Source organism: Setaria italica, chromosome VII (genome assembly GCF_000263155.2).
Source record: "Setaria italica strain Yugu1 chromosome VII, Setaria_italica_v2.0, whole genome shotgun sequence".
Taxonomy (NCBI): domain Eukaryota; kingdom Viridiplantae; phylum Streptophyta; class Magnoliopsida; order Poales; family Poaceae; genus Setaria; species Setaria italica.
In genome coordinates this window covers 33,226,098-33,238,167 of record NC_028456.1, presented here as the reverse complement: position 1 = coordinate 33,238,167, position 12,070 = coordinate 33,226,098, and the positions used below count along the sequence as shown (strand labels likewise).

Sequence of the window (12,070 nt, the reverse complement as noted above, 5' to 3'; positions counted from 1 at the left end):
GCTGTCGTAAGCTCCAGCGACGACTTGTCTGCCACCGAGGCTGCAGTCAAGGCCATGAAACACCCCAGGCAGGCTGCCATGATGGCGCACTTGGATTCTATGACGCCTGCATTAGAAGCCAAGCTGTGTGATCTCCTGCCTGCGGAAGGCCATGAGCTATCCATTGAGGCCATGGATCACATCTCCACGTTACTGTCTTCGCATGCGACGACCCTTCCCGTCTTCAAGTCACCACCGGTTGTGACGGTGATGCATCGAAGGGCCCTGGCAGAAATAGCCAAGGAGAGAAGGGCATTCGAAAGGAAACAAAGCTTCCTAATGGACAGCGTCTGCCTCTTGCTGGTAATTTGTTTTCATCTCCTAAGTATCTGATTATTTTCTGTTGCTGGTGCTGTTTGAAATTTACACACCAGTAATTAGTAGTAATTCTTGGATCTGGCGGGACGAAAGCTACAAGTTTGACACCATCTGTACCGTGGCAAGAAGCGACGTCCGGATGCAGGGAATCTACCATGTCAACTTCTTGGCTACGAGAATGGACGCCGACGCCGGAGACCAGGACAAGCGGGTGCTATTTTTCGCGCAGGTCTTTCTCGGTGGAAAGAATTCGGTGCGGTCATTCTGCTGCTCCGTACATGTAATGTAGTAGAGATTCAGTGCGTTTCTTTACTTTTTCCATCTTGCAAGACCACGCCTGTTTACTTCCCTCCAAACTCCCAACTTTGACACTATGCAAAAAGAAGATTCCCCATCACATCAAACTTGCGGTATATGCATGGAGTACTAAATGTAGACGAAATCAAAAACTAATTGCACAGTTTTGTTGTACTTTGCGAGACGAATCTTTTAAGCCTAATTAGTCAATATTTGGACAATAATTTACAAATACAAACGAAACGCTACAGTGTCGCATTTATGGCAAAATGCCAATTTTGCAACTTCCAACTTGGGAAGTAAACAAGGCCCACATGATCTTGAATCTTGCAAGCATGCTAAAGAAAAGAGCAGTACTGGGATCAGGAAGGACAAAACCATTCCGAAGCTACCAGAGCAGTACGTACTTTGGTGTGCAGGATTTTTTTTTTGTCAAAAAACAGCAACTGTGGCCCGTGGATTGGCCGCCGACGCCGCGCAGGCCGGGAGCACGGCGACTAAGGGGGTGTTTGGATCCTGCAGCCAAAGTTTAGTCTGTGTCACATCGGATATTCGGATGCTAATTAGGAGGACTAAACATGAGCTAATTACAAAACTAATTGCAGAACCCGTAGGCTAAATCGCGAGACGAATCTATTAAGCCTAATTAATCCATCATTAGCGAATGTTTACTGTAGCATCATAGTGTCAAATTATGGACTAATTAGGCTTAATAGATTCGTCTCGTGATTTAGCCTAGGGGTTGTGAAATTGGTTTTGTAATTAGCCTATGTTTAATACTCCTAATTAGTGTCCAAACATTCGATGTGACAGGGACTAAAATTTAGTCCGGGGATCCAAACACCCCCACAAGGTGACGAGGTCTGGCCGGCACGTCGCGCCGCGGCATGGAACGGAGCAGCGCGACCGCCTCGTCCGAGCGCCCGTTCTGGGCGTAGCCGGCGATCAACGAGTTGGAATCCAGCTCACGACGTCCTTGGCGGCGGCCACGTCGAACACCTTCCTCGCCGCCGCCGCCACGTCGCCGCGCCTGGCGTAGAACGCGACGAGCGCGTCGGCCACGAAAGCACGCCTTGACGTCGAACGTGTACGTGTAGATGTTGGATGCCGCGGGCGCCCCGGTGCTCGCGTGCATGCGCGCGAAGAGCGCGATTGCCTCTCGCCCGTGTGACGGTCCGGCCCGCGCGTAGCCTTGGAGCACGACGTTCCAGAGGAAGGCGTCCCTGTGGGGCGCGCGGTCGAACACCTGGCGCGCGACAAAGAAACACCAGCCAACTAAACTCGGAGTGCGCTCGGCGTGGCTCACGTGCTTGCCACAGAAGCCGCAAGTGCCTGCATGCGTGTGGATGGATCTCCTGGCGCCCCCGTGTGTTGTGTCGCTTGGCCGCCAAGGTTTTCTTGTCCCATCCTCTCCTCCCCTGGACTGACACATGATGCACGGATCGCACGCCATGGCGGCGCCAGAGCCACCCAACTCCTGTGGCCATCCGCCGCTGCACGCTGCCGCCCGCCCCTCCGTCCGTTTGTTTCCTTTCCTCCCACGGGCAGCCACGTGCTCTCACTGCCGCGCGGGCCCCACGAACGGCCCCCCGAGGGGTCTGTACGGAATTTCCCGAAAGTTTGAGGGGTCCTTGCTGCTGGCTCCATCCCGCGGGGGGCGGGCCGCAAGTTCAAAATTTTCAAATCCGCATCCCGGCGGCCGGTGGCGAGGGGAAGCTGCGTGGACCCGGTGCACCGTGGACGCGATCCTGCGCGGCGGGGCCCACGCGGTGGGGGTGTTGTGGGGACGGTGGGATACGGCCATATACGGAGGGTGCGGGCCATGTGGTGCACGCGGTTTGCGAGTCAATGACGAGTTAATGAGTGCTTTTTTTAGCATAACAAATATTCTGCTACAAATATAATTGATGGGGGGAATGTTTCGATGAGGCCCTGCACCTATCGCGTTATTACTGCCCGATTGGGATGCCTGGCCTTCGTGTCCCAAAGAAAGGGATGGCCGCCACAGGTACAAGTCTACAAGCGAGCGAAAGAAACAGCTGTGGTACTTATTCAATGATGCCTGGATTACTCTTTGAAATGGCGAGCTGTTTAGGAGACCTCTAATAATGTTTTGTAACATATAGCATGATCTTATTCATTGCTAGCCAAAAACCGTTCCTACGACCGTATCCAGTCACACCAACACCGTGCCAATTGAGGAAGCATACTGCATACTAACAACTAGTCATCAAAATACCATGATAAATTTCCAAAAAATGATGAAATATAGAGGTTTTGCACTAGGGTGAATTAGAATTAACCGCATCATTATTGCCTAAAACTTTACCAATCTTGACAGTTTGCGCACCTTAGATTTTTATGATTTGCAAACTTTTTTTTATCAGTCATGAAAAGTTAGCAAACTCTTGAAGACAAAAAAAACTATTGAAGAAAAAAAGGATGCACTGAGCTTGTGCGTTGCGAGTTGACCGGTGATAGTGTCACGTTATCCTACGCTGCTGCTAATTAGCTAAGTTTGCGATATAGTATCTTTTAAAATTATTACGTAAATCGGTGGTATCGTTTTCCAATCGTCTGAAAACTTAGTTCTCTTTTAAGATTATTACCGTAAATCGTGGTATCTTTTTCCAATAGGCTGAAAACTTAGTTTTAATTAAAACAGAAAAAAAATAGCAAGAATGGATTCTGAGTCCGAAAACTCCCAAACCACGAGGTTTTCATGATAACCCAGGACTGGAGTGACTGAAACGCAAAACATCCACACGCTAACGAAGGAGCCCCGGAGGTCAGGAGAAACGGAGCAGAAGCACCGCTCCATCAGCTGCTCCCCACCTCGCCGGCCGCCGCCGCCGCCTCACTATTCCCCACGAGCTCCCGCGGCAAAACATCGCCATGAGCGCAGCCGCTTCGGCGGCGCCACCTAGCCGCCGTACCCGCAGCCGGCCGCCCTCCGCCTCCTCCCGCAAGTCCGACGACCCCTCGGCCGCCGCCGCCAACGGGAATGGGAACGGGAAGGCCGCCTCCAAGCCCGCCTCTCCCCACCAGCTCACGTAAGCGCGCGGCAAGCCTACGCCACTCTTGTCCTTCCATTTCGTCTCCTCGGTTCGAACCGAGACCGGCAAAGATTGGACTTTTACTTGGTCTGTTTGGGCAGAGGGGAGAGGACGGTGAAGAAGCTGCGTCTGTCTAAGGCGCTGACGATTCCGGAGGGGACCACGGTGTCAGATGCGTGCCGGCGGATGGCGGCGAGGCGGGTCGACGCCGTGCTGCTCACCGACGCCCAGGGCCTCCTCTCAGGCATAGTCACCGACAAGGTTGTGTTCTTTTTTACTTTCTTTATTTTTGGGTTGAATGTGATGGTTATAATGTGTGTCCGTTGTGCTTTTATAGTCATTCAGAGCTGAGGAAAATGTGATACCTTTTGAATTTGATGTAACAGGAGTCGAAAATGCCACATATCTTCTCAGTACGGGGGGTGGAAATCTATGTTTGGATTAGATCCTTGGTTTGGAGCTTAGCAAGTGGCTGTTTCTGTTAAAACAAAGTTCCCGTTTATTTGGAGCTTTTGATCAAGCAATTTTTTTACCAAACTTGGACAACTCATTGCTATTTTGCTTTACCACTGTATATTTTTCCCATTTTCGTTCCCCTTCTGTTTTTCCTAGACCTGAAAATGGAAGAGAATGTTCTTGTACTTGATTAGTAGTTAGTTTCTGCCTAAGACTATCTATGTAGTCAAGGTAAAATGATGATGGTTTGCACATGACTTCTGTCTGGCATCTATTTTTTCATCATTATGTTCTATGGAGCAATTTTAAGTAAGCAGCCTTGTAAATTCCTTTTTAACCAAGCAGGTGATGGCCTATTTTTACTACTGGTGAGGTGACTCTTGTTCATATTTGTTTGTATTCGAATTGGGGTGCAGGATATAGCTACAAGGGTGATTGCTGAGGGGCTTAGGGTGGAGCAAACCATCATGTCCAAGATCATGACACGCAATCCAACTTATGTGATGTCTGATTCTCTTGCCATTGAGGCATTGCAGAAGATGGTTCAAGGTATGTCTAGTGAGGCATTCCCTTTGATAGAGTTCATTAGATATCTGTTTGTATGTACAATATGAAAACAAAGTAGAGCAAGTGTATTCCTGTTATTTTCACTAATTTATAGTGGGCTGTTCTCTTTATATGTAATTGTAGTGCACTAACCATTTGAGTACATTTTTTTGGTAACAGTATTGGCTACATTCTGAAAGTCTTGTGTGACTCATATCTTTTTCTGTTACCAATATGCAAATTTTCTATGTCTCAAAACACAACCTTATGTTGCGGAAAAAAACAATTTGTACTTTATCATGTGATGTATATGTGTCCATAAGTCGCTGTCAAACTGGCTGAACTTGCTTGCAATGAAAACACAGTTTTTGGTAGATGGTTAGGCATATTTAGCTGTATTGTATCTCAGTCCTCAATTTTTCAGTAACAAATGAATTGATTGGGATGGTGAGATGTCTAGGATTTGTTTGGCATGTTGCTGAGTTTTTGGCATGATTTCAACAACAATATTTGTGTATATACTGTGTATGTGTAGACTGGCTGTTCTCATGTCTTTTCATATAAACCCTGAGTCAACACTTAGTTGGATATTTGTTTCTTTCTTCACTAACATCAGCTTTTCTTATATATTGTTTTATATTTTAGGGAAATTTCGACACCTTCCTGTAGTAGAAAATGGTGAGGTTATTGCTATGTTGGACATTGCAAAATGCCTTTATGACGCAATAGCAAGACTTGAAAAGGCTGCAGAACAAGGAAGTGCAATAGCAGCTGCTGTTGAAGGAGTTGAACGTCAATTAGGAGGCAACTTTTCAGGTCTTGCATTACACATGCTATCTCAATTAAAAAAAACATTTAGTCTTGCAAGTACATTGATATAACATATAAGTTATATTTTATAAAATACTCCCTCCGACCCAAATTATAGGTTGTTTTGACTTTTTTAGATTCATAGATATCGTTATGTACTTAGATGTATGCTATGTCTAGATGCATACTAATATCTATGCATCTAGAAAAGCCAAAACAATCTATAATTTGGGATGGAGGGAGTAATAATCATGGTATGCCTTATCATTCTAAATCCAAGTGAAAAAATTCGTATCATACCAACTTGTTAGGTATATCCTGTTCTACTGTTACATATCATGATTTTTGTAACCACGTTTCAAAACTCTTTTTTTTACTTTCTATTATGCTACCAATCATTTAAAGGTATTTATTTACTATTATTACAGCTCCTTCTGCTCTCATTGAAACTCTACGAGAGAGGATGTTCAAACCTTCTTTGTCAACCATCATCACAGAGAACACAAAGTATAACATCCGTTTTCTCAGACTATTTTCTTTCAATTGTTAGCAATATAGAGAACATAGTGCTTACTATGCTATCAACTTCCAGAGTAGCAATTGTTTCGCCTACAGATCCTGTGTGTGTAGCAGCACAGAAAATGCGAGAGTTTCGAGTTAATTCGGTGGTCGTTGCTACAGGAAACACATTGCAGGGAATCTTTACGTAAGCATTCTATATTAGTAAAGTAGTAGTGTACATGATTTACTTGCTAATTATTCGCTGATATATGATCATGTTATGCAGCTCAAAAGATGTACTTATGCGTGTTGTTGCACAAAATATTTCCCCTGAGTTGACCCTAGTAGAAAAGGTATTCCACCATATTTATATTTTTCTTTGTTCTCATTATCGAAGTTTTGTTTAGTTGCACCCTAACTGTGTTAGTTATAACTTTTTCAGGTGATGACTGCCAACCCAGATTGTGCCACCTTAGATACAACAATTCTCGATGCACTACATATAATGCATGATGGCAAATTTTTGCATATTCCTGTTATTGACAGAGGTGCGACCGACCTGATTTCTGTCTCTGTCTATGAATATTTTACTGCCACTCTATCTGTTACATGTCTTCATTTTTGTAACCAGATGGACAAATTGCTGCTTGCCTGGATGTCCTGCAACTTACCCATGCAACCATTCAATTGGTGATTCCTAACTCCATAATCCTTTCATCAGCTCTCTTCTGTTTCATATGCTGAATTTCTCCATCTAATTCTTTACTTTTAGGTTGAAGGAGGGAATGGAACTGTAAATGATGTCGCAAACTCAGTAATGCAGAGGTTCTGGGACTCTGCTCTTGCTTTGGAGCCTCCAGATGAGGAGTTTGATAGTCATAGGTTTGTTCATGGGTCTTTTGAGTATTATTTTGTCTTCTTCTGTTTTCCTATAATATAATTTTGCTTGTATTTCTCAGTGAGGTATCCTTACTCCTGCCATCAGAGGCTGGAGATGGAAAGAGTAGTGTTTATCCCCCTGTGATTGGCAATTCATTTTCCTTTAAGCTTCAAGACAGAAAGGGCCGTGTGCATAGATTCACCTGTGGTATTTACCTGTTCCATACTTTGCCTGCAGATGTATGATATGGTTGTGATTCTCCAAATATAATTGGTTATTAATTTGTCATAATTCATCACTGCAGGCTCTGAGAGCTTGGATGAGCTTGTGTCTTCTATAAGGCAAAGATTAAGTATTACAGATGAAAAGGAGACATTGCAACTCTTGGTAAGATTGAGTATTTTGGCATGGGAATATTCCTATAATTTAGTAGGCATTTGGATTGAGAATATTCCCAGGGTCTAATAGGTAGGTATTAATTGTCCCCTCGCTTTTGGCGTAGCAGGACTCCCTTTGGGAGGCCCGCGAGGGGCTACCCTGATAGCAAGTTTTCCTTGTTCTGTCAATGAAAAAGTGTTTATGGGCTTCAATGTGTGTACTATCATTCATGACTTTGTGTCATCATCATCATCATCATCTCTGCGTAATCTCATCAGTGATGCTACAAACAAATTTCAATAATCATTCCATCTATTTAAGATGATGGGGATTTGACTGCACTAACCAACTTAAACTGGTCTTGTTCTATGTAGTATGAAGATGATGAAGGCGACCGAGTGCTGCTGACAACAGACGCCGATCTGGCTGGTGCAGTGCTCCATGCCAAGTCATCTGGGTTGAAGGTAACATTTTTCTTGCCTGCTGTGATTGTTTATTCAATGGCAAGTTGTTGGGCTACAAGTTACTAGCTCAATCCACCTGACCAAACTGAATGCTCACTGTTAGGTGCTGAAGTTGCACATCGAAGATCCTGGTTTGAATACCGAAGTGACAAAACCGTCACAGCAGCTGGCACCACCTCCCAGCAGGAGTGGGATATCGCCGGTTCATGTTGGGTTGATGGCTGGTGCAGTTGCTCTCAGTGGCGCAGCAGTTATGGTTTACTTGAAACGAGCTCAGCTGTGATTTCTGAAACCCAGAGAGATCCAGGGCTTTCTTTTTAGGTTTCTTCGCTTTTTCGAAGAGCGGGATCGATGGCATTCCAAAGTAGCGTTGCCATCAGCTAATGCATTCTGAAGCTTTGCCTTCACTCGGTACCAAGCTAAAATGAAGGAAAGTACAGAAATGAAGATCACATCTGTGATCTGTTGAACTGACGGTCCATACAGGTCACGGGACAAGATGGTTGCTTTTGGAGTAGGTAATTCTGGCAGAAGAGCCTGCCTAATCCTTGTTCATTCGGCACGAACATGAGCAATTTCACGACTACGGTGTAATGTATAAGCATTACGTATACGTTGACTGTTCATACTTGTGTACTTGTTTGTAGATAAACAGATGAAGTGAGCTGATTTCAGAGGATGACATTGCCGTTTCAAATTTGGAGGGTTTACTTAGCACGCAACAGTCATGGTTTAAACCATGAAACGATCTAGACTGACTTGGGTAGGAATCGATAACCTCTGCACAGAAATATTTCCAGCATGCACCAGCACCACTCGTTATCTGAAGAAATCTGTCCTTCACCCATTGCACGCCCGGAAAGAAAAGGAAATAGAGGAAATTTGTCCGTCGTCACTTTTGCAGATATACAAGAACACAATAGATAACTGACTCGACACATCTACTGATCTACCATGCATTATTCTTCAAGGAAGCAAAAGCAGGAGCAGAGGAGGAAAGGGAAAGCAGGGGGCATGGAGGAGCGAGCAGCGAGAGGCTTAGAATCCGGAATGTCGGCGGCGGCCGGCCAACGGCGGCGCCATGGAGTAGGAGTGGTGTGCGACGAGGCTGCGCTGCGTAGGTCCCGGCTCCCGGGACGGAGGAGCGGAGCTTCGTGTCCTCCTGGTCTGTCTATCGCCAGTGGACGCGGACGGCGGCGGCGTCGAGCTCCCGCTACGTGGTGATAATGACCTCCATACTCGCTCGTCTTCTTACGGCGGGCATGGGATGCCCTGCTTAAGCTGCCCCATTGGGCAGAGGATGAGACGGCGAGTCTCAGCGAAATCCAGCGGGCGAGAGGAGGAAGAAGACCTGGTTTTACGAAATGCCCCTTGCATTTTACAAAATAACTCCTAATTTGGATCGCGATTCGATTATTTTCACAAAACTCCTTACATTTTTCAAAAGACCCCTAATTTGGATCACGATCAATAATCGCGATCCAACTTTTTGCATAAATCCCCCTGATTCGGGTCCCGGCTCTTATTCTCATCTGCGGGGCGGGCCGGCGGCAGGCTTCCTCGGCGAGGTCCCCGGCTCACCGGCGGCAGTTGGCGACGAAGGATACGGAGGCGGAGATGCGGAAGGGTAGAAGGGCGTTGTTGCCATTTGCTATCGCGGAACGACTTGGCAGTTGTTCATCGAACTGCAATGGCAACTGTGCATCTCCGCTAGTTTATGCCTAGTCTGATGATCCCCATCAGTTTCTTCTCTTGTGTGTTCCTAGTCTGATGAATTAACCTTTGATACTGTTCCTTCCAGCAGCATGTGGAACTGTCAGATCAACGTCCTTTTGCCTTCTCACCATCTCTAGAGTTTCAATGAGAGGATGTTCAGACCTTCTTTGTCAACTATAGTCACCGAGAACAGAAAGCACTAGTATAGCATTTCTTGCTGAGTATTTTGTTTCAATTCTTCGCAGTGAAAAGAGCACTGAGCTTACTATGCTATATTGCTACCAAATTCGAGAGTAGCAATTGTTTCGCCTGCAGATCCTCCGTGTGTAGCAGGCTAGCAGCAGAGGTACTTATCTGAAGAAATTTGTCCTCCACCCGTTGCACGACCGGAATGTAAAGGAAAAATATGGAAAACAAGATCACATGTCTATACTGAATGTCATGTTTAGTAAATCCTCTCTGCATTATATGTTGTACGACTGCCGTGAGTTGCATAGATTACAAATAATACCAGGGACGTTCCTAGCTCGTATTGGTACTGTACTTGTTTGCCGGCGAACAGAGGATACGAAAACAGGATGCGAAGAACTGAAACTTACTCAGGGGACCGCGCTAAAAACTGAAACTTATTCAGAGGACAATGCTGAATGTTCTCCTATGAGGCATTCAGGTTCAGTTAAGGTTAGCTGCTGCTAGGTGATCACTTTTAAAGGTACTAATTAATAAGAGTAAATTCCAGAAAACCATCTCAGATTGCCTAACTAAGAACAAAGTATAAATAACGTCCCTTTTATCATTGACATAAAATAAAGATGATCCAAGAAATCAACAGATAACTGACTACCATTATTCTACAAGGAGAAGGAGGGGAGGCGGAGAAGCAGCAGCAGAGGAGGGAAAGGGAAAGCACAGCAGGGGGTGGGTGCTCTCATCCGTTCTTCCGCGAGCAGCGAGAGTCTTAGAATCCGGATACATAATCGTTGGCGGCCGGCCAACGGCGGCGCCACGGAGCTCCATTCCTCGAACCCATGGCGTGGAGACGTGGAGTCGTGCGAGGAGACGAGCTGCGTAAGTCCCGGCCTTGCCCCGGCTCCCGGGACAGAGGAGCGGAGCGCCGTGTCCTCCCTGGTCTGTCTGTCGCCGGTGAACGCGGACGACGGCGGCGTCGAGCTCCCGCTACGAGGTGGTGAGCTCCATGCTCGCTCGTCTTCCTGCGGCGGGCACGGGCTGCCTTCCTTCGTCGCCGAGGTGTCCCATTTATAGCCTAGGATCGGAGACGATCGCCAAGATGACGATGCGGCCTTGATCTTGATCCCTCGCGCGCGCGACGCGGGCGGGCGGTTACCAGCGACTTGACTGAGCACCGCGGCTTGGCCCGGGCTCCACGGCATGGGCAATCCGGGTTCCACGCGTGCCGTTGAGCACCCTGCAACTCCACCTGGCACGCATGAAGGATGCATCCACGAGCGCGCATCGAGGTTCCATGCTACTTGACCATTTCCGTCGCCATGTTATCTGTCATGCGAGGAATGAGTCGAGCAATTTCAACCCCTGCCGCGCCACACTTCCAAGCAACAACAGTCCAATATAGAGTTACGTACATCTTTTTTACATTCAAAAAAAGACTCACCTTGAACAATGCTTCTACCTTGAAGATTATACAGGTATTTTAATATTTTCTAGCTTATTGTGGGAATTTTATCTACCTTGAAGAAATGTCACCTTTAATCTCGTTGGTAGTTTGTTTGCTTATATCCACGTGATCATTTTTTTCTTTTCTTTTGGTAGTCTTTTTTGGAACGTACAAAACAGAGTTTTAGGACAAGGTGTAGAAGAAAACACTATGCGACCATGCCTAGTGCAGCTCCATAACATTTGGTCTGACATCATGTTTATAATTCAGATGTAACCTTAGGAATCTTCCTTTAAGATTTCAACCCCATAATTCTGTCTAAAATTCATGACTAGATATGAACGAACCCTTTATGTAGCGGTAGCCCAATGGAGAGTGCATTGTTGGTACCCTAATTCTTTATGTGATGTGTGAAGACATGATTGATACTCCGTATTTGAAAAGTTGAAAAGAAATAGTGTGTGGTTCAAGTTACGGTTACACGCTAGTAGTGAGCTTTTGGGTGAGCTCTTCTTTGTGTTGTTAGTTAGCTTAACCTCCTCGCAAGCTTGGATTGGAATCTTTTATGGACTTCTCCTACCTACTCCCTCCGTCCCATAAAGAGTGTCCATTTTAGTTTTATCTTAAGTCAAACTATCTTAAGTTTGGCCAAATTTATAATGAAGAGTATCAATATTTATAACGCTAAATAGGTATGCTATGAAAATATATTTCATAACGAATCTATTGAAACTTGTTGACATCAAAAGCATTGATATATTTTTATATAAACTTGGTTAAACATGAGATGATTTGACTTGGAACAAAACTAAAACTAAAACTAAAAGGACACTTCTTTGGGATGGAAGGAGTAAATGGTTTTGAGAAAAGATTCCCATAAAATTCCTTATCTGTTCCTAACTGTAAGCTTTGTCCCATAAGTTGTTCTGAAATTCTCTTTCTTTGTTCCTAATAAATAGGCAACTTTTGTCCATCA

General features: G+C 45.5%; 1 protein-coding gene across 1 annotated transcript; it reads left to right on the top strand.

The window, feature by feature from the left end:
• Positions 1 to 3,401: 3,401 nt before the first annotated feature.
• On the top strand, positions 3,402 to 8,442 carry LOC101754412 (CBS domain-containing protein CBSCBSPB3). The gene is made up of 14 exons (XM_004977196.2): positions 3,402 to 3,707; positions 3,812 to 3,971; positions 4,583 to 4,715; positions 5,358 to 5,528; positions 5,951 to 6,029; positions 6,115 to 6,228; positions 6,310 to 6,376; positions 6,466 to 6,571; positions 6,655 to 6,713; positions 6,796 to 6,905; positions 6,983 to 7,110; positions 7,208 to 7,290; positions 7,656 to 7,745; positions 7,849 to 8,442. The coding sequence occupies exons 1-14, from the start codon at positions 3,550 to 3,552 to the stop codon at positions 8,026 to 8,028; spliced, it is 1,638 nt and encodes a 545-aa protein (XP_004977253.1). The 5' UTR covers positions 3,402 to 3,549; the 3' UTR covers positions 8,029 to 8,442.
• Positions 8,443 to 12,070: the final 3,628 nt, after the last annotated feature.

What these genes read in the sequence shown, in the direction of transcription:
- LOC101754412 (XM_004977196.2), top strand. Translation starts at nt 3,550, where the DNA reads ATGAGCGCAGCCGCTTCGGCGGCGCCACCTAGCCGCCGTACCCGCAGC. An exon ending in GCCTCTCCCCACCAGCTCAC is followed by an intron (nt 3,708 to 3,811) that starts GTAAGCGCGCGG and finishes CTGTTTGGGCAG; the next exon opens with AGGGGAGAGGACGGTGAAGA. An exon ending in ATTAGGAGGCAACTTTTCAG is followed by an intron (nt 5,529 to 5,950) that starts GTCTTGCATTAC and finishes CTATTATTACAG; the next exon opens with CTCCTTCTGCTCTCATTGAA.